We start from the raw sequence: 21,179 nt of genomic DNA on the forward strand, positions 1-21,179 counted from the left end.
AAGCATTCTAAAAAGGAACTAAAGGTGGATGCAAGCTCATCTGACAGAAGCTAGCATCTTCTGGCAAGAGGCAACTGGGTCATCTTTTACAAAGTCCTCGATACAGCTGCCGCAAACTGCTTTGCCCCAAGAGGGGCTCAGTTTGCGCACACTGCACATTTCCTTTTAGGTGGCTGTGCCTGAGTTTTCTCCTGGGTATTGCTCTGCAAGATAAAAAATAAATGACCCCAAATTAGAGTCTCAGCCACCCTGATACGCTGAAACATGACTTACAAGAGGGAAGAAATGTGTCCCCATAACCCACTACTACAGAGAAGGGAGGGGGAGGGAACACTCACAGGGATAGCAAGATAGTGACAACACTTTAGGCTTAGGCTTCCTTTAGGCTTAAAGGAACTGCAGACTGGTCCATCCTGCCCCCCTTTGGCTTTCCACAGCCTGGCTACTTTCCACCAGCAAACACCAGGGGCCAGCGTCTATGCGCACCACGTACGGTGTACGCAGTTACGGAATGAATAGGCCCAGGGTGTTTCCACCTTGTCATTTTTTTCTTGTAGATCAATACAGGGGGATTATTGTAGAATAGCATGCTTTTATAGAGCCATAGCATTCCTAAGTAAATTATTTATAAAATTATAAATGGAATGTGTGCCTTCAAGTGAACATACCTTCCATATATGAAGCCACTCATGCTACCTAATATCTAGTATTTTTTCCCACCACAGCTATAAGGTGGTCTATGCTCCGTAAGTACTCAGATAAGCCATTTGGTACACTGTAGGCATAAAAAGGTGCCCGATCTTATTCGCATTTTAATTTACGCGACAGTGCTGCTAGGACCTTCTGATTTCTTTTGCAAGTTTAAGAACTTGTGAAAATAGAAATAGGCAAAGGCACGCTCCCCCAACACACTAGGACCAGGGGTTCCACATAGGCTGAGCTCCATGGATGGGGTTGCACAGAAAGATAGTGCATGTCTACTTACCCCATACTCTAGAAGTCCACCAGCTTTGTCAAGGTATTTTTTACTAATTAGAACCAAGATCTAGCACTCTGCCATTGTTGGACAGTAGCAGCCATTTTGCCACCTTTTACAAAAAGAGATCCTATCAGGAGTTTTTAAATATTCACTTAAACTTGGAAAAGTCATTTATGCATTCTAATTATTATTATTTTTTTTTTATTTATTTTTTTTTTTTTTTTATTACTTCTACAGAGAACTCCTATCAAATAGACATCATTGTTCTGGAATCTAGCCAGAATATTCAACTCCTGTTTGCCCAAAGCACATTTGTCCCAGAAAGCCAGTCAGTAGGCACATGATTAGAAACAAATTCATATTTTGATCTAACCGCAATCTAGTTTTGTAGAAAATGAATACACCAGTTTTGTCCAGTATACTGGGAAATGGATCACATGAGAATAGACCATTTAAAATGACTAATGTCCGTGAGGCCCAGAAGCTACACATGGTTTTTAGCGTATTGTACTGCATTTTAGCAGAGTAGCAGATACGCCGTTAAAAAGCAATGCAAGATGCATAAAATATAACATCCAACACAACTAATGAAAAAAAGATTTGCATTTTCCAAAACTGTAGCCTATATTAAACAGTCTACAAGTTTGGGCATTAGCGAATGTCTGTGGGCACAGACAGCACAGCCCACGAGTGTGCCACAAGAGGCAGCTTCCTATGGTGGCACACTGAGAAAAGGGGGCATAAGTGCCAGCGAGGGGAGAAGGAAGAAGATCAGAGCTGCTCTGTGCAAAAAAATTGCACAGAACGGGTATGTAGAACAAAGATATATAGCTAGAGTGTACCCTTAAATTATTAATCCTAGGACCCTTCATTCACTATATCTGGTCTACTACAATACAAAGAACATGGAAATGCAATTTTAGTAAATATCAACTGCTAAATACCTATTAGAAGTCCCAAGACTGCTATATACTGCTATCAGTGTCTGGTTAAAGCTTGGAGGATTTTTCATTCTACTGTGACTGTTCTATGAGGCTGCAGGACCCCTGACCCTCTGTCAGGACAGTGCTGATCACATGTACAAGCCTAAGCCCCTGTACACACGGTCGGAGATTTCGACAACCAAATCCGTCGGATTCTGTCCGTCGGATCTTGTCCGAAACTGTTGCATACACACGGTCGGACAAAGTTGTCGAAAAATCCGATCTTTCAGAACGTGATGACGTAATTTCGTTACGATGGGACTACATTCAGGCTAGTAGCCAATAGCTTTGATGTAGGAATTTGATCTGAGCATGCGTGGCACTTGGTCCGATCAAAATTCTCTACACATGATCGGAGTATGTCCGATCGGCCCAGTTGGTCAGGAAATATTTCCAACAAGTTGGAAAATTGGGTCCGACGGATATTCCAATGCATACCACACACAGTCGGATTATCCGACAACACGGTCCGATAGGACACATTCCGACGGATTCTCCGACCGTGTGTACTAGGGCTAAGAAACACCAACAATACACAAACTGAGCAAGTGCAAAGTTACTCTAAAGGCTATGTCTTAACAGGAGATAGATTTGGGACAGTGGAAGAATTGGAGGATCAGAAAATGGGAATCACACAGCATTTTTATACAATGTGGAGTAGTAACCCCTTAGCCATGAAAAAAGTCTCAGTATTACTTTAATAGAGCAATATATTCCCCTATACCAGGGATATGCAATTAGCGGATCTCCAGCTGTTGTAAAACTACAAGTCCCATCATGCCTCTGGGTGTCCTAGTCTTGCTAAGCCTCAAGGGACTTTTAGTTCTGCAACAGCTGGAGGTCTGCCAATTGCATATCCCTGCCCTATACCCTTCATGTAGCTTCAGATGCCTCCTAGAAAGAAAAAAAAAAAAAAAAAAAAACCCTGTATATATTGCCTTCATGGTAAAAAAATTATTGTACACATACATACAGTGGGGACAAAGTATTCAGACCCCCCTTACATTTTTTCACTCTGTTATATTGCAGCCATTTGCTAAAATCATTTAAGTAATTTTTTTTCCTCATTAAATGTACACACAGCACTCCATATTGACAGGGGAAAAAAAATAAAAATAAATAAAAAACACACACGGAACTGAAAGGAACTGCGTCTGGTGAGAACTAGCACCAAAAAATAAAAACTGAAATAATCACATGATCCTTAGTATTCAGACCCTTTGCTGAGGCACTCATTTAACTCACATGCGGTCCATTTCTTCTGATCATCCTTGAGATGGTTCTACACATTCGAGTCCAGCTGTGTTTGATTATACCGATTAGACTTTATTATTAGGAAAGCCACACACCTGTCTACACAAGACCTTGCAGCTCAGTGCATGTCAGAGCAAATGAGAATCAGGTCAAAAAGGAACTGCCTGAAGAGCTCAGACAGAATTGTGGCAAAGCACAGATCTGGGCAAGGTTACAAAAAAAAAATTAAAAATCTGCTGCACTTTAGGTTCCTAAGAGCCCAGTGGCCTCCATAATCTATTAAATGGAAGACGTTTGAGAAGACCAGAACCCTTCCTAGAGCTGGCAGTCTGGCCAAACTGAGCCATCGGGGGAGGAGAAGAGCCTTAGTGATAGAGGTAAAGAGGAACCCAAAGATCACTGTGGCTGAGCTCCAGAGATGCCGTTGGGAGAAAGTTGTAGAAAGCCAACCATCACTGTAGCCCTCCACCAGTCGGGGCTTTATGGCAGAGTGGCCCGATAGAAGCCTCTCCTCAGTGCAAGACACATAAAAGCCCACATGGAGTTTGCAAAAAAAAAAAAAAAAAAACACACACCCCGAAAGGACTCCAAGATGGTGAGAAATAAGATTCTTTGGTCTGATGAGACCAAGATAGAACTTTTTGGCCTTAATTCTAAGTGGTATGTGTGGAGAAAACCGGGCACTGCTCATCACCTGTCCAATACAGTCCCAACAGTGAAGCATGGTGGTGGCAGCATCATGCCGAGAAGGTGTGTCACACACACCAAACAACCACACAGCCAACCCCCCCCACACATACAGTATCTTTTGAGAGTATGCCTTACACGTTGGCAATTTTATAATATCTTTTCATGTGACAACACTGAAGAAATGTTTACTACAATGTCAATTAGTGAGTGTACAGCTTGTACAAGTGTAAATTTGCTGTCCCCTCAAAATAACACAGCCATTAATGTCTAAACCTTTGCCAACAAAAGCAAGTACACCCCTAAGTGAAAATGTCCATATTGGGCCCAAAGTGTCAATATTTTGTGTGGCCACCATTATTTTCCAGCACTACCTTAAACCTCTTGGGCATGGAGTTCATAGCTTGACAGAATTCCACTGGAGTCCTGTTCCACTCCATGAGGACATCACAGAGCTTGTGGATGTTAGAGACCTTGTGCTCCTCTGCCTTCTGTTTGAGGATGCCCCACAGATGCTCAATAGGATTTAGGTCTGGAGACATGCTTGGCCAGTCCAGCAACTTAACCCTCAGCTTCTTTAGCAAGGCAGTGGTTGTCGGAGGTGTGTTTGGGGGTCAATATTATGTTGGAATACTGCCCTGTAGCCCAGTCTCCAATGGGAGGGGATCATGTCCTTAGTCTGCTTGTCTCAGCAAACGTTTGCGCGCTTTGTGCATAATCTTTAGAAGAGGCTTTCATTCTGGGACGACAGCCATGGAGACCAATTTGATGCAGTGGCCGGCGTATGGTCTGAGCACCGACAGGCTGACCTCCCACCTCTTCAAACTCTGCAGCAATGCTGGTAGCACTCATACGTCTATTATCCAAAGACAACCTCTGGATATGATGCTGAGCACGTCCACTCAACTTCTTTGGTCGACCATGGCAAGGCCTGTTCTGAGTGGAACCTGTCATGTTAAACTGCTGTAGGGTCTAGGCCACCGTGCTGCAGCTCAATTAGGGTCTTGAAAATCTTATAGCCTAGGCCATCTTTATGTAGAACAGTTCTTTTTTTCCCAGATCCAGAGATCGAGAGAGATCCACCAAATTTGACACGGCTGCGACCTTGTAAACACTAACGAGTCGCATGACACTGAAGAGGGAAAATGGCTAATTGGGCCCCAATTTGGACATTTTCACTTAGGGATGTACTCACTTTAGTTGCCAGCGGTTTCGACATTAATGACTGTGTGGAGTTAATTTGAGGGGACAGCAAATTTACACCGTTATACAAGCTGTACACTCACTACTTTACATTGTAGCAAAGTATCATCACATAAAAAGATAAAACATTTACAAAAATATGAGGGGCGTAAACACTTTTGTGAGATGCTATACACTGTCGAAATTTGTTCTATTGAGAAGAGTTTTTTTATTTTTATTTTTATTTTTTTTAATTCTGCCATTTTGAATTTTTGCATCACTGTGGTCAAAAATGAATGTCGATTTGACCCTACCAACGATTAGAATAACCAAATAAAAGAAAAAAAAAAACCAAACACCATATATAATGTTTTGGGGGTTCTATGCAATTTTTTTTTTTGCTAGAAAAAAAGAAAAAAAGGATGCATTTTACATGTAGGAGAAAAATGTCAGAATTGGCCTGGATGGGAATTGGTAAATAATAATAATAATAATAATAAGTACCAGATTCAACCTCTAATAGTACTGTCTGTTATTAGATACGTTGATGCCCAACCATATAGCTGGTTATATACATTTACTGCATACAGATAGTCGAGAACAAATTTTTAAACCTTTACAGATCTAAAAATTTATAGACCAAACTGGGAGGAATTGATCATAAAAATCATTAGTTGCAGCCCAGATTACACATCTCTTTATACAAAAAGGTGCCCACCCTGTGCCTCACCTACAAAAGACACATTTTCTACTATTGCAAAACCTCAATTTACCCATCTTATTGTTCTGCAATACAAAAAGTAGAAAATATCAAAACTGTAGAACTGAGCATGCCAACTTAGACAAGATAAACCGATAGCCAAAATACTTGTGCAATACACAGTTCTATTAGATTCCACAAACAACCTTGCACAACAAGTTTTGAAAGATTTCCCAAATACTGTATATTAGCTTGCATTGCTGCTGTTGCTACAAGCCACACCATGCTAGATCCTGCCCCCAGACACACCAGTTTTATATAAACCTGGGTGAGAGATGGTGTTGGAAGGATTTTTTTTGTTTTGTTTTTTTACACTGCAAAACGATGCTCAAAAGTACAGCTGAAACTGCAAATAAGAAACTGCAAAAGAACATGGGCTTCTTTCACATGATTAGGTCCACCTTGCCGTTCAGATGGACCCGATTGGGCCACCCATTGTCCTCTATGGGGAGACAGATGTCAGCGGACACCTGCCTGGCATCTGCTGAAAACAGGAGGTTTGGCGATACATTTGTTATCCGATGGCTACCAGATGGAAATGGAAATGCAGTCTGTTTCCATCAGACTGCCCCATAGAGCAGAGCAGGCTCCGTCCTTATCTATGCATAGCGGAGCGGGCAGGACCTGTCATCTGCCTGCTCAGCAGGAATCAGTGGAGAGAGACCACCCTCGGATGGATCAAACACATTTTTGATTTTCTGTAACAGTGAACACACTTTAAAAAAAAAAAAAAAAAAAAAAAACCGACGGGCCATGTAGTCCACTCTTGGTTGAGAACCTCCTTTCCTCAACCAGGGCATAGAAAATGGGTCGTGGATGGGTATTCCAGCATGGCAATGACCCAAAACACACAGCCAAGGCAACAAAGGAGTGGCTCAAGAAGAAGCACATTAAGGTCTTGGAGTGGCCTAGTCAGTCTCCAGACCTTAATCCCATAGAAAATGTTAAGGGAGCTGAAGGTTCAGGTTACCAAACGTAAGCCTTGAAACTTTAAAGGTTTTAAACCTTCTTTTGCAAGTTGTACATATAGATAAGCCTAGACTAAGGCGTACCTATAGGTACTGTAAATATCTCCTAAACATGCACAGTTTAGAAGGCATTTACTGTATATTGCGCCGATGAGGTCACCAGTGCATACATTGTAAAGAAATGGCTCTAAGTGCCGTTTCTTCAGGCGAGTGTGCAGTGTTCGGCAGCTGCTATGCGCAGGAGTGACTTCACGGGGCTCCGGCCAATCACAGAACTGGAGTCAATGGCCCCGAAAGGAAGATAGGCAAAGATGGATGCGACCTGCAGCGGGAGCAGTGCAGGCTTTGTTTGCAGGCAAGCATCACAACGTGCTAGTATGTGATGCATACGAGCACATTATGCTTTTTTTTTTTTTTACTTTGTGGGGTAAAAGAAAGCAAGTAAAACCCATCAGGGTTTACTTTCCCTTTAAAAAACAGCTGTATACCCCTTTTTACATTTTTTTACCTACAGGTAAGCCTAGAATAAGGTTTATCTGTAGGTAAAATGAATATCTCAAACCTGTACGGTTTAGGAGATATTCACCTTGCATGCAACTGCTGACGTCAGCAGCACATGTGCTCTGAAAGGCCACCGGATGCTGCCAGAAAATCATCGGCTCTGGGCACTCACAGCGCTGGAGACCTAAACCTGGTAGTCACGCCAAGGGGAAAAATTTCAGCTCCCTCAATGGTGACCGGGATACAATGCCGACGCTTCGATCTCAGGTAAGTATTTCACAATGAGCTAGTATGCGGTGCATGCCTTTACCTTACAGGTTTAAAAAAAAAAAAAAAAAAAAAAAAAAAGGATTTTTTTCGGGTATACAACCTCTTCAAGTCATTAAAGCGGATCTGCAAAGAGAATCTAGGGTGCCAACTACAAGTACAGTCTGACCTCTAATTGCCAACAAGGGTTTGGCCACCAAGTACGAAGTCATGTTTTGCAAAGGGGTCAAACATTTATTTCACTCATTAAAGTGCAAATCAATTTATAACTTTTGAAATCATTTTTTTTTCTGGATTTTGATATTCTGTCTCTCACTGTTAAAATAAACCTACCTTTAAAAATTAGACTGATCATTTGTCAGTGGGCAAACATACAAAATTAGCAGGGGATCAAATACTCTCCTCTCCCCCCTCACTGTATGGCTGCTGGGAGTTTCTGTACATACATAGCACTTTACTTGTTATTCTGTCTGACATATACCACATATTGAAAACTGGGTCAAAGTTTTATAAAAAAAAAGCCCATACGCATAACATTAATATACATGAGACTTTTCACAGCTGCTGGAGGAACAGAGTAAAGAGTAACCACGATCCCCTTCCTTTTCGTTTAGCGATTGTTCAGCTCATTTGAAGCAATCAAGACATTACCACCCTCAAAGTTTCTCATAAAATCTTGTTTGCCGATTTTATTATATTTCTTTACAACCCATTAACTTAGTTTCCCAATCCGAGTTCAGTTCTAGATACATTAAACAAAAAAAAAAAAAAAAAAAAACTAAGTGTAGCAAATGTATGTCAGTAGCAAGTTCAAGGTCACTAATATAACTCCCTGCCTCTACTTTGAAAGGTCTCCTTCAAGAATTCTTAAAGTTCAATTAGAAGTTAATCAAACTTTGGGATAAACTAAACTAAAAAGTTACAGTACAGAAAAAAATAAAAAAAAATAAAAAAAAAAAAAGTCAGAAAGGGACAGATTCTACTTACTTTATCACCCTCTGCAACATGGCAGATGACCTCTCCTGTGGATGGGTTGATGGTGGGGAAGGTCTTCTTGTTGGATGCATCATGCCATTCATTGTTTATGAAAAGCTGAAACAAGATTTGGATATATAAATTCACCAATTTGTAACCTCCAACATCACCACAAGATGCCATTTTAGAAAAAAATAAAAATAAAAAAACACCACACAGCAAACAGGCTGGTAAGGAAACAGAACAAAACCTAAATCCTACCAGCCAATTTTACAGGCGATGCACTGAACTTCATGCAAACTGCTAAAAAGCGTGTTATAACGCATGTACATGACCGATGGTTTGCCTGCAAAAGAATTTCTAATAGTGTTTTAGACAGATCTAGGCATCCCTGCCAAATGTGATAAATTGGTGACAACACTGCTGTAGAGAAAAGTGAGGTCACCAATCTGCCTGTAACTGGACCAAATGAAGTAGAAGTAGCACACAGATTAGCATTACAACATATCTATATCACAAATAGAAAGACAAAAATGCTGAAATGGTCACAAAATGCCTTGTAAAATTTTATTAAAATAAGATTATACAAACTGTTAACAGCATGCTACAAAGTAGTTGAGCTCTGTTTTAGGCTGCATTCCCACCGGAGTCATGTTGGAGATATTCAGGCTCTTGCATGGGCCTTTTTAAGCCAATAGAGAAAAACAATCTGTTTCATGCCATGTTTTTCATCCACTTTTTTATTTATTTATTTTTTTGTAGGGGGTTTCATTAGGGTTATTTTTTATTGTTTAATGTATTGACCAATTAAATTTCTTGCATTTGAGCAGAAAAACGCTCAGAACAGCATAGCAAAAGACCACAAAATCAAGCGTTTCCATGCATTTCTATGGAACAAAAAAGACGCTTTGAAAAAAAATAAAAAAACACACACAAAAAAATGCTCCAGAACGTTGAGCTTCAGGTGACTATAGAGAACCGATTTTTTTTATATTTTGGAGCTTTGAGCTTCAATCCACAAAACACTGAGGTGTGAATGGGGCCTAAAAAGCGCTCAGATAGACATTCTCAGTCTACAGTAAGTGCAGCAGTGCAGGGGATTAGACAAGGCTGGTTAGACAGGTTGATGCTAGTGCTACGCAATGCAAACTACACTTTAAAATGCATGGGCTAAATTAGAAGTTTGATGTTGCAAACAGTTTATAGTTTTGCAGTTCAAATTAAAAGCAGTTCTCAGTGATGTATAGACTACCTATTCCCTTTTCTTTCTCCAGCACATCTGTAAGGTGCGAGACCTTGTCAAGCCAGTTAATGTAGGCACCAAGTAGGCATGGAGACGGCATGGATTTTGAGACTAGAGAAAACACTTCTCAGGATACCTGTTGCAACATGGTGCTGATATCTTACTGCCAAGTGGTGTAAACAAAAACATGCAAATATACGAGGTTACCACCAAATTAAATGCCTAGTATAAACAGAGACACCTTATGTCAACTCTAGACCTTCCAGATTCTTTATCAATTAAATGTCAGCCACTCTAAATTGCACCATGCAGCTTTACCTATTCTTTACCTATTGTTAAGAGAGACACACACACACACACACACACACTGAATCTCCCTTTTCTAGGGTTCCCTGCCAGTGCTCTTGGCCCTTCTTCTCCATGTGCCCCCCCCCCCCCCCACAGAAAACCACTTGCCATGGGGGCACACTGCCAGCTTGTTCCTAAACCAGGCCATGTGCATCAATAGACACAGCCAGGCCTCCCTAATCGCTTATTTGATTGACAGCAGCAGGAGCCAACAGTGCCCACTGCTCTTAGCCAAACTTGTGAGAATAGGGAGTGGGTAAGAACTGAACCTGGGCACAGCGTTGGATCAATACAAGGAGGTGTTAGGAAGGGAGGGCACTGCTAGTGTAAGTTTTTTTTTTTTACTTTAATACAGAGAATGCATTAAAGGCAAAAAAAAAAATATATACAAATAAAGTATGCATGTATATACTTAAAGGCTGGTTCCCACTGGTGCGATGTCAGACATCAGATGCGATTCACACTGCACTGCAACATGTGAGCTCTGTGCGATGCAGTTTCAGCCAGATAGTAATAATAATTTTGCCATTTTACTATCCATTTTTAATCTCCTGTCCTTGTTTGAACTAAGTTTAAAATGGCAAAATTTAGGACACCAATTACAGACCAATAACTGCTGTGGCTAGTTTGCCTATTAAACATAATGGCCTGCATTATTGGCTCTTTGTTCTGCTTTAACCAAGTTATGACTGTACCCGTGTGTAAATAAGTCAGTGCCAAGAGTCCAATTATGTAACTAAAGTAACAGCAGTAAACAGAATCTGTTCCATATGCTTGAGAATGGCAGAAGCCTTTCAAAGCGGCTCCGTCACACCAAATAGCATGCCTCAGAGGAGCGGGACAATTGTTTAATCTGGACGTTTTAGAATGTTTGAATATCGCCATAAATAAATATCACAGGCAATGGTGTTTGTTGGTACCAATTTATTTTTACTGGCATCAGATATATGAAATGCATAGCAAACAGCTTTTAAAATACTCCATAAAAAACATGACCTCAGCTGGAAACTCAAGGCCTGGTTTACATTCGCACAGTTTAGACTGCGATTTGAGGTGCGATTCTGCATTGCTAGTGCTTTGCAATGCGGTTTTGATTATTTTGTCAAGTGTGATTTTGGTTTTGATTTACCAGCTGTGCATTTGGACACGTTCTACTACTAACAGCACACGGACCGGTAAAGGAGGAGAAGAGATTAAAAAAAAAAAAAAAAAAAAAAAAAAAAACACACCACATCAAAAATGTATGCATGCGTTTTGATACATTTCAACTGAAGTCTAGTGGCCACAAAAGCGCATTGCATCGTACCCAAGTAGCACAGGGCCCTTCCCCAAACTCGCATGGATGAAAACATCCACCATTAAAAAACAAGGTCGTTTTCATGCGATGCTGTGCGACTCAAATCACACCAGAAATTGCACAAGTATAAACAGAACCTAAAAGAAAGATTTACAGAATAAGCATATACTGACACCATTACATAATGTATACAACTGCAAACAGCTTTCTACAGACTCTTCAGGTATTTAGAAGACCAAGGTACTTTGAGATCTGGGTCATTTTCCCTCTTGGTAAAAGCAGAACAACAGGTTCTAAAATGTTAACACAACATATATGCGGCCTCACTTGACTGGGCTTTTTCCTGTGGGGCCATTTCTATGCATTTCTGCCTTTGTGCTCTGCGGCAAACTCCCAGCACAGAGACCAGGGTCTCACCAAGAGCCCCAGGCCCTGTACCAACAATTGGGACCCGGAACACCCAGCTTTGGATCAGCCACTCAAGCCCCCTTGATCTTGGTTTGATTTAGGTCAAGAATAATAAGAATTAAAAACACTGCAGATATGTGGTAGCACTGCAATTGGCAGGAGGAGAATATATTTGCGGTTGTTTTTTGGTGGTAGCAAGAAATGCATGGGTAAAATGTAAAAAAAAAAAAAAAAAAAAATAATTTTTTTTTTTACTATTTTGGGCCAGTTTTCCCTTGATATAAAGGGGGGAAAAAAATTTGAGATCAGCAGCATTTGATCATTCTGTTCTCACAGAAGAGCTGGTGAGGAAATCGATGCTACATCCACCTAGGCAAGTATTTTTTTTAAATCCTGACCTTCTCTTTTAAAATGGATAAAATATATGGTAATATGCATATATTGCAGTGGTGTACTGAATGTCCCCCCCCCCCCCCACACACATTGGAGGGTCAGAAATTCCTCAACACTTTGCACGTTATGGAGGAGCGGCTGGTTTGATTGTTTCCTCCTCCCCCCTCCCCTGCATTCTGAAGGCTTCTAGAACAGAGGGCAACAATGTCAAAGGAATAAGACTGTCCAACATATATGCATGCAGCACAAGGGTGAACATTAAAGCCCACACGCTGCATACATGTATCACTGGGTGACAGATATTTACAGTGCCTTGTAAAAGTATTCACCCCCCCCCCATCCCCCCTTGGCTTTTTACCCATTTTGTTACATTACAGCTTTTATTGTTTTTTATTTGAATTATATGTGATGGATCAGAACAATATTCTAAGATGGTGAAGTAAAATATATACATAAAGTTATTTTTCAGAAATAAAAAAACGATAATTGGCACATGCGTATGTATTCACTGAAGCCCCAGAGGCTGCAACACCTAAGCAAGAGACACCACTAACCAAACACTGCCATTAAGACTAAGGAATGATCCAAACAAGTAAGGGACAAGGTTGTTGAGAAGTACAAGTCAGGGTTAGGTTATAAAAATAAATAAATATAATATTCAAATCTTTGATGATCCCTAGGAGCACCATCAAATCTATCATAACCAAAATGGAAAGAACATGGCACACCAAAACTCAACGGACCGGGCAAGGAGGGCATCAGAAAGGCAGCAAAGAGACCCAAGGTGACCCTGGAGGAGCTGCAGAGGTCCACAGCAGAGACTGGAGTATCTGTACACATGACGACAAGGAGCTGTATGCTCCATGAAGTTGGCTCTCTTCTGGCCACTCTGCCATAAAGCCCATTACTTTCAGCAAAATGAAACAAAAATGACATTTTGAGTTTGCGATAAGGCATGTGGGAGACTCACAAAAATGTATGGAGGAAGATGCTCTGGTCTGATGAGATCAAATTTAACTTTTTGGCCAAAGAAAAGTATGGTGGTGAGCCAACGTGGTGGTGGTAGCATTATGCGGTGGGGATATTTTTCAGCAGTCCAGGCTGGGAAACTGGTCAGAGTTGATGGAAATATGGATGTTGCCAAATACAGGGATATTCTTGAGAAAAACTAGGACGGAGGTTCACCTTCCAGCAGGACAATGACCCCAAACAAACTGCTAAAGCAACACTTGAGTGGTTTAAGTGGAACATGTAAAATATGTTGGAATGGTCTAATCAAAATCCAGACCTCAATCCAATTGAAAAATCAGTTGTCAGCCTTAAAGAGGTAATTGCTGTTCACAAGCAGTTCAGCAAGGAGGAATAGGCAAAAATCCCAGTGGAAAGATGTGGCAATCTCAGAGGCTGATCCAAAGCAACGTGGAGCTGTGATGGCCGCAAAAGGTGGCTCTACAAAGTATTGACTTGGGGGGGGGGGGGGGGGGGGTGAATAATTATGCACATTGATGGTCTGTTATTTTGTCTTATTGTTTGCTTCACAAAAAAGCACAACACCCCCCCCCCCAAAGTTGTGGGCATGTTCTGCAAATTAAAATTTATGCAAATCCTCAAACAATCCATGTTAATTCCAGGTTGTGAGGCAACAAAAATGCCAAGGGGGGGTGAATACTTTTGCTAGACACTATGTGCTGAGAGCAAGTGTGCTCACAGGACAAAGGCCGAGCTGCCAAAGACAACTCTTGGCCTAGACTGAAGTAGCTGGCAGGACTGGCTTTCAAGCATGTGACCACTGACAGTCACTTAAAGGGCAATCCTTCCCAAACCCAAAAGTGTTTAAAGGGATGCCGGAGCTGACATTAAAGCGGTTGTAAACTGTTTGACTTTTTTTTGCCCGGCAAAGTAAAGGCATAATGTGCTAGTATGCATCACATACTAGCACATTATGTTAAACATACCTTAAAAACGGGGGCATGTCCAAGATGGCAGCATGAGCAGACATGCTTCACAGAGCTCTGCTAGGGTATCATCCGTAACTATTCTCCTGCCTGGACTACTTAACCCCCGAGCGGGGTGGATTGTCCCTCTATGCCTTCCAAATAGTCACGTAGAATTGAAAGGTGGTAAGACTCCAATTTCCCCAGTGTATACCCGAGCCAGACAGCCCTAGACTGTGCAGGGTGGGAAGGAGATCCAACATGGTCACCCAGACAACACCTGTCAAGGATGCCTCTCCTTGGCTCTCTGGTATACCCCAGGTCATGACGGCAATAACAGCCTGCCAGATGGAACTAACGGGGAAGCTGGAGACCGTACAGATTGATACTGGATTGATCAGACAGGATCTTGATAAGATCTGTGGCCAGCTTGCGGTCGCTGAACGGGTTGGCTGTGTGGAGGATGTGGCAGGAGCACACTACAGCGATCCGAACCTTGCAAAGGAAAGTGAAAGTCATTGAAGACCGCACGGAGGACGCAGAGAACAGGAGCCGGTGAAATAACCTGCGCATTGTGGGGCTGGCTGAGGGGTCAGAATGGCTGAATCCGTCCACCTTCATGGAAGATCTGCTGCACTCCATGCTACCTGCGGCCCAGCTCGCTCCAAGTCTCTCCCCAAGTTCAATTACTCATTTAGAAATTCCCTGTTATGGACACAGGGTTCTTGCTTCCAGGACCTAGACAGATACATTAGGGCCTTTATCTGAGAGGGTTCCACTGCACATTTGGCAAGATTGAGCCTGCGTCTCCTTGTCCATTGTGGGGGGGGGGGGGGGTGGCATTGCCTTGTTTCCAGGTATACTACTGGGTGGGCATATTGGTCTTGGTCCGCTGGTGGTTTGTCCATTCAAGCACCAGCGCAGCTGTGTGCCTGGATGCAGCCACACTGCGCTCTCAACAATTTGGTGAACTCGGTGTACTGGGGTCCAGGGACATACGCCGACCTACTGCATCCGACCATGACGACTGAGTATGGGTGGTCATTACGAAGAGGTTTCATAGACAGAATTCCTTGTCACCCTTTCATCCACTATGGGGTAATCCTAATCTCCCACACTGCCGGTCCATCCCGGACCCACAAGTTGGGGCGAAACATGGTGTTAAGGCCCTTAGAGACATAATTGCAGCCAGGACATAACTTGGATACAAGGACCTCTGGACCAAGTTTAATTTACCTAGATCAAAGGTCTTAAACTGGTGGCCCTCCAGCTGTTGCAAAACTACAAGTCCCATCATGCCTCTGCCTGTGGGTGTCGTGCTTGTAACTGTCAGCTTTGCAATGCCTCATGGGACTTGTAGTTTTTAGGGGTGCACCGAATGGGTTTTTTGGTGCCGATACCGAAAATGAAAAATACACTAGGCCGAAAACCGAAACCGATACCGAAACAGCACCGATACCGAAACATTTAAAAAAAAAAAAATTTTTATACAGGAGACCGTCAGGGACTGGCGACATGGTACAGGAGACCGTCAGGGACAGAGGATGTGGTACAGGAGGTGTGCCCCCATACTGCAGCCAGAGTGTGCCCCCATTCTGCAGCCAGAGTGTGCCCACATACTGCGCCCCTATACTGCAGCCAGAGTGTGCCCCCATTCTGCAGCCAGAGTGTCCCCCTATACTGCAGCCAGAGTGTGCCCACAGAGTGTGCCCCCATTCTGCAGCCAGAGTGTGCCCACATACTGCGCCCCTATACTGCAGCCAGAGTGTGCCCCCATACTGCAGCCAGAGTGTGCCCACATACTGCGCCCCTATACTGCAGCCAGAGTGTGCCCCCATACTGCAGCCAGAGTGTGCCCACATACTGCAGCCCTATACTGCAGCCAGAGTGTGCCCCCATACTGCAGCTAGAGTGTGCCCACATACTGCGCCCCTATACTGCAGCCAGAGTGTGCCCACATACTGCAGCCAGAGTGTGCCCACATACTGCACCCCTATACTGCAGCCAGAGTGTGCCCCCATACTGCAGCTAGAGTGTGCCCACATACTGCGCCCCTATACTGCAGCCAGAGTGTGCCCACATACTGTGCCCCTATACTGCAGCCAGAGTGTGCCCACATACTGCAGCCAGAGTGTGCCCACATACTGCGCCCCTATACTGCAGCCAGAGTGTGCCCCCATACTGCAGGCAGCCTGTGAAGGGGAGAGGAGAGCGGCGTCCGCTGCCTGTGTGGTCACAGCGCTGGGAACATCACAGCTTTCATTTCAATAGCTGTGTGTTCCCTGCGGGTGATCTGTCTATCAAAGTGCCCGGACAAGGGGGAGGGGCTGTGTGTGACGGCGCGGCCGGGAACACACAGCTATTGAAATGAAAGCTGTGATGTTCCCAGCGCTGTGACCACACAGGCAGCGGACGCCGCTCTCCTCTCCCCTTCACAGGCTGGCTGCAGTATGGGGGCACACATTGAAATGAAAGCCGTGATGTTCCGGAGGTGGCTCTCCTCCGCTACAGGACACCCCCATGATGGGCGGTACCAGGGGCGGGGGTGGAGCCCTGCCCCCACACAGGCCACGCCCCATTTCCGGCTCCATTATCGGCCGTTTTTCTCTTTCGGCAATTTGCCGAAAGGAGCATTTTCGGCCGATATGTTTCGGCGGCCGAAATTTCGGTGCATCCCTAGTAGTTTTGCAACATCTATAGGGCCGCCAGTTTGAGACCCCTGACCTAGATGGATGCACTTCCGTTATTGCCAGCTAAGTCACGCCATTAGGGCCCAATTTCTGTTGCATATCGTCATGACCATGGATCCCATAGAGGAGCTCTTAGCCCAGGAGTCCTTGACCAAACCCCTATGTTCCCTCATATAAGTCACTACTTAGCTTGGATTCTCCCAAGCTGGAGGGGCTTTGGGAGGCTTGGAAAATCGGTATCCCTACGTTAAGGAGAGGACTAGTAATGAGTGTTTTGAGGATAGTTTGGGACTGGTTATTTCATATAGGGATAAACTGATACAAACTAAGTTCCTACATAAGGTGTATTAGACTGTACCCCCAGAGGGTTTAGTTATATAGCAGATGCCAGATGGAAATTGGCACGTATTGCCACATGTACTGGTGCTGTCCTAAGGTGGCACAGTTCTTGGCAGCAGTTTTTTAAACTGCTAACTAGCGCCTCCAGTTGTCCTTGGCACTGTCTCCAGAGCCGGCTCTGCTCGGCATACAGGAAGATGATCAGAGGCCCCGCTACACCAAACTCCTGATTTCTTATCCTATGATTATGCCAAGAAAGCCATTCTACTTAAGTGGAACTCTGCCTCTCCACCAACAGTGACTTTCTGGGAGGAGAACTCCATCAATATTGCCTTACCGCTATATAAAATGACTTGCCTAAACAGGAAATGTACCAAAAAGTTTGACGACAGCTGGTTACCATGAACAGCACGAGTAGCCCGATAACCAAAAACTTTATGAATGTGGGTTGCTCTCCCCCTTCCTGTCCCCATACCCTTCCTTCCCTCCCCCTCACCATTAACCATTTCCAGGTGGTTCAATATTGCTGACGTTGAACAAATAATTGTTGGCTCCGCCTATCAAATCTTTGCTGCCTTCAAAACAAATAGAGCGCATAAACTGATTATACTCTTTGTTCAACTGTACATACCTTGTATACACAAACCAGTATTGATCTGTAACAGCTACCATCAGCTTGACTGTTGTACCACATTTGTCTTAAATAAATTGACATTTTTGACCGTAATTTTTTTTTATTATTAATATATCTACATACATACGAGACAGATTTCATCTTCATCCATCTTGCTTCTGGGTTTGTGGAGTCCAGCTCTGACTGGCCATAAGCACGATGTCACTCACGCATGCGCACAGGAGCAAGCGGTCATGGCATGGAGCTCTGAAGAAACCGCACGGATGGTCGTTCCTTCAGAGTGCATGCTCCAGTGATGTCACAGGCTGCATGTACAGTTAATGTCTCCTAAACTGTACATGTTTAGGAAATATTTACATTACCGAACATATACATAAGGTATGGCTCAAATCATGCCGCAAAGACAGGACATGTGATGTGCATAGGAATGTGGTGCGATTCCTGTGCAAATCACATGCAGCAACTGGATCACACAAGTGTGAACAGCAGCTGAACCACTTAAAGACTGCCCACCACAACTATACTCCGGCAGGGTGGCTCCATTTTGCGAGACAAAGTACCTGTATGTCGTTTCATGCAATAGTGTGGGTGCGTGCTCGCTGCACAGAGGAGCCAATGCACAAGCTCAGGAGACCACCTAATGGCCACCATGCCATCCGCAATCGCAGTACAGAAAGTCAGAACGGGGATCTGCCTATGTAAACAAGGCAAATCCCTGTTTTGATGGGACAACATGGAGATCGCTGTTCCTAATCACTAGGAACAGCAGATCTCAGTGTTCCTGTCAGCACTTCCCCCACACAGAAAGAAAACAGAGGGAACACATTTAACCCTTTCCCTGCCAGTGTCATTTATACAGTAATCAGTACAATTTTTTTTTTTAGCACTGATCACTGTATTGGTGTTACTGGTCCCCAAAAAGCATCACTTAAGGTCAGATTTTTCCACCGCAATGTCACAAGCTAAAAATTGCAGATCACCGCTATTACTAGTAAAAATAAATAGAATATATCCATAAATCTAGACCATAGTTTGTAGACACCAACTTTTGCGCAACCTAATCAATATACGCTTATTGGGATTTTCTTTTTTTTTACCATATATATGTAGAATACACATTGGCCTAAATTGATGAACTTTTTTTATTATTATTTTTGGCTATGTACTATAGCAGAAAGTAAAAAAATTTTGTTTTCAAAATTGGTGTTTTTTTGCTAATAGCACAAAAAATAAAACTGCAGAGGTGATCAAATACCACCAAAATAAAGCTCTATTTGTGGGGAAAAAATAAAAAATAAATAAATACAATTACCTGGTCATTAAGGGGGTAAATATTTCTAGTGCTGAAGTGGTTAAAAAGTTTTAGTAAATTCTCCCCCATTGTATCAGATAACAAGTAACCAAGTTCTAAGTATTAGTACTGTAGCGGTGTGCCCCTTTACTAACAGCTTGCAGCTTCTGAAAAGCCAGCCATTGCGGGGAGCCCTTCCCCAATAGATATCAGAGTGCTCCAGTACCAGCGGGTGTCCTTTTGCCTTTAGTCTCCTCCAGCTCTTCACCCATTACCAGAACTACCATGGACTTTATTGTGGAAGGCTATCAGGATAATCGCAAGTAGCGGTTTGGGTTCTGACCCAATTTACTCAAGTAGCGATTCTCAGCTAAACACTCCGCTATGCTATGCAGTCACACTACCCTAGTGTAGCCACAAAGACATTGCTGTGAAGAGTCCATATGTGTGAGCAACTTTCCTGATCCATTTTGTATTACCCTGCACGCCATCAATGCACTTCTCCACCCGGACTTGGTTGTGCATTATGGATTCTAACTATGTACCCGTTTAGTAAACGTAGTTACACCCCCTCCATTCTGATCATTCCACCGATTATCTATTCTGTTATATTACACTGGAGCGCAACAGCAATGATATGAATGCTGCATGTGAGATCATTCATGTCTGTGTACAGCACTGTTGGCACTTTTAGCTACTGATACACAATGTTTGTCTTCCTCCTAATAAACATTATGATTCAGCAAATTCCTAACATGGGCTAGATTTACACAGCTAGAAATACAAGTCAGAAAGTTTAGTGGAGAAAAAAAAAAAAAGAGGAGGGGGGGGGGGGGGGGGAGGAGGAGGGACAGACTATGCACTGGTGGGCTGTGCCAATCTTCACTTCTGTTTGCATACTAGAAACTTTGAATCCATGTTAGGGATACAACTGGCAGGGTTTCACAGCACGCCATGCAACAGTTTGCATGAAGATTAAATATTATTACCAGAAGACCCCCCCCCCCCCCTCCTCCAGCTACATGCTGCACCCCCCAGATGAGCCCCCCCTCCCTCCAGCTACATGCTGCACCCCCCAGATGAGCCCCCCTCCCTCCAGCTACATGCTGCACCCCCCAGATGAGCCCCCCTCCCTCCAGCTACATGCTGCACCCCCCAGATGATCCTCCCTCCATCCAGCTACATGCTGCACCCCCCAGATGAGCCCCCTCTCCGGCAAGATGCTGCACCCCCCAGATGAGCCCCCCTCCCTCCAGCTACACCCCAAGATGAGCCCCCCTTCCTCCAGCTACACCCCAAGATGAGCCCCCCTTCCTCCAGCTACACCCCAAGATGAGCCCCCCCCCCCCTTCCTCCAGCTACATGCTGCACCCCAAGATGACCCCCCTTCCTTCAGCTACATGCTGCACCCCAAGATGAGCCCACATTCAGACATTCAGACACCCCCCCCCCCCCCCACTATCACAGATCGGGGTCGCTCAGAGATATAGGACCAGGATCATTTTAACAATGCAATGGCCCACAGGGCGGCCGCAGGACAAGCCTAGAGTGAAATGACTTGTGTCATACATAGATATAGATTACCTGGTTAAAGTGCACGTCTGGTTTAGGGTTGGGTGCAGGAATGGCAGCGGCAGAGAACCTTGTGAGCTGTGTCCCCAGAGGGACAGATGAGACCCTGGAGCAGAGGTTACCTAGGGCGGCCCGGAGCATGGTGACAACGCAGAACTCCGATCAGTCCGTCCACACACACAGCGATCCACCCAACAACTTCTATACACAGGGAGGAACTTTTATACGCTGCCACTGGTTTTCTAATGCTGGAAGTCCCGCCTACCTGTCACTCTGCTGGGATGAACGAGGTGTTGACCAATCCAAATGAAGACAGGCCTCCCGATCCACCAACCAGATAGAGAGGATTAGGATCCCCTCCTTGCGTCATCACAGAGCGAGTGAGCTGATCTGCGGGATGTCAGCTTCTGCTAACCTCTGAGCTTTTAACAGGCTTGGCGGAGATCTTGTCTAAAGCTCTATTAATGAGAAGAC

At 43.8% G+C, this 21,179-nt stretch overlaps 1 protein-coding gene across 1 annotated transcript in view; it reads right to left on the minus strand.

Moving 5' to 3' along the window:
• ALDH2 (aldehyde dehydrogenase 2 family member) overlaps positions 1-20,944 on the minus strand; it is a 59,510-nt gene extending 38,566 nt beyond the window's left edge. The window contains exons 1-2 of the mRNA XM_077462007.1: positions 20,718-20,944; positions 8,569-8,673 (exon numbers count right to left, since the gene is read on the minus strand). Coding sequence (XP_077318133.1) covers positions 8,569-8,673; positions 20,718-20,846 — 234 coding nt within the window. The 5' untranslated portion in view covers positions 20,847-20,944. The remainder of the gene's footprint in view (positions 1-8,568; positions 8,674-20,717) is intronic.
• Between the last annotated feature and the right edge of the window lie 235 nt (positions 20,945-21,179).

The sequence above is a fragment of the Lithobates pipiens genome, unplaced genomic scaffold (genome assembly GCF_037356315.1).
Source record: "Lithobates pipiens isolate NorthernLeopardFrog02 unplaced genomic scaffold, aLitPip1_a1.2 Scaffold_3, whole genome shotgun sequence".
NCBI lineage: Eukaryota > Metazoa > Chordata > Amphibia > Anura > Ranidae > Lithobates > Lithobates pipiens.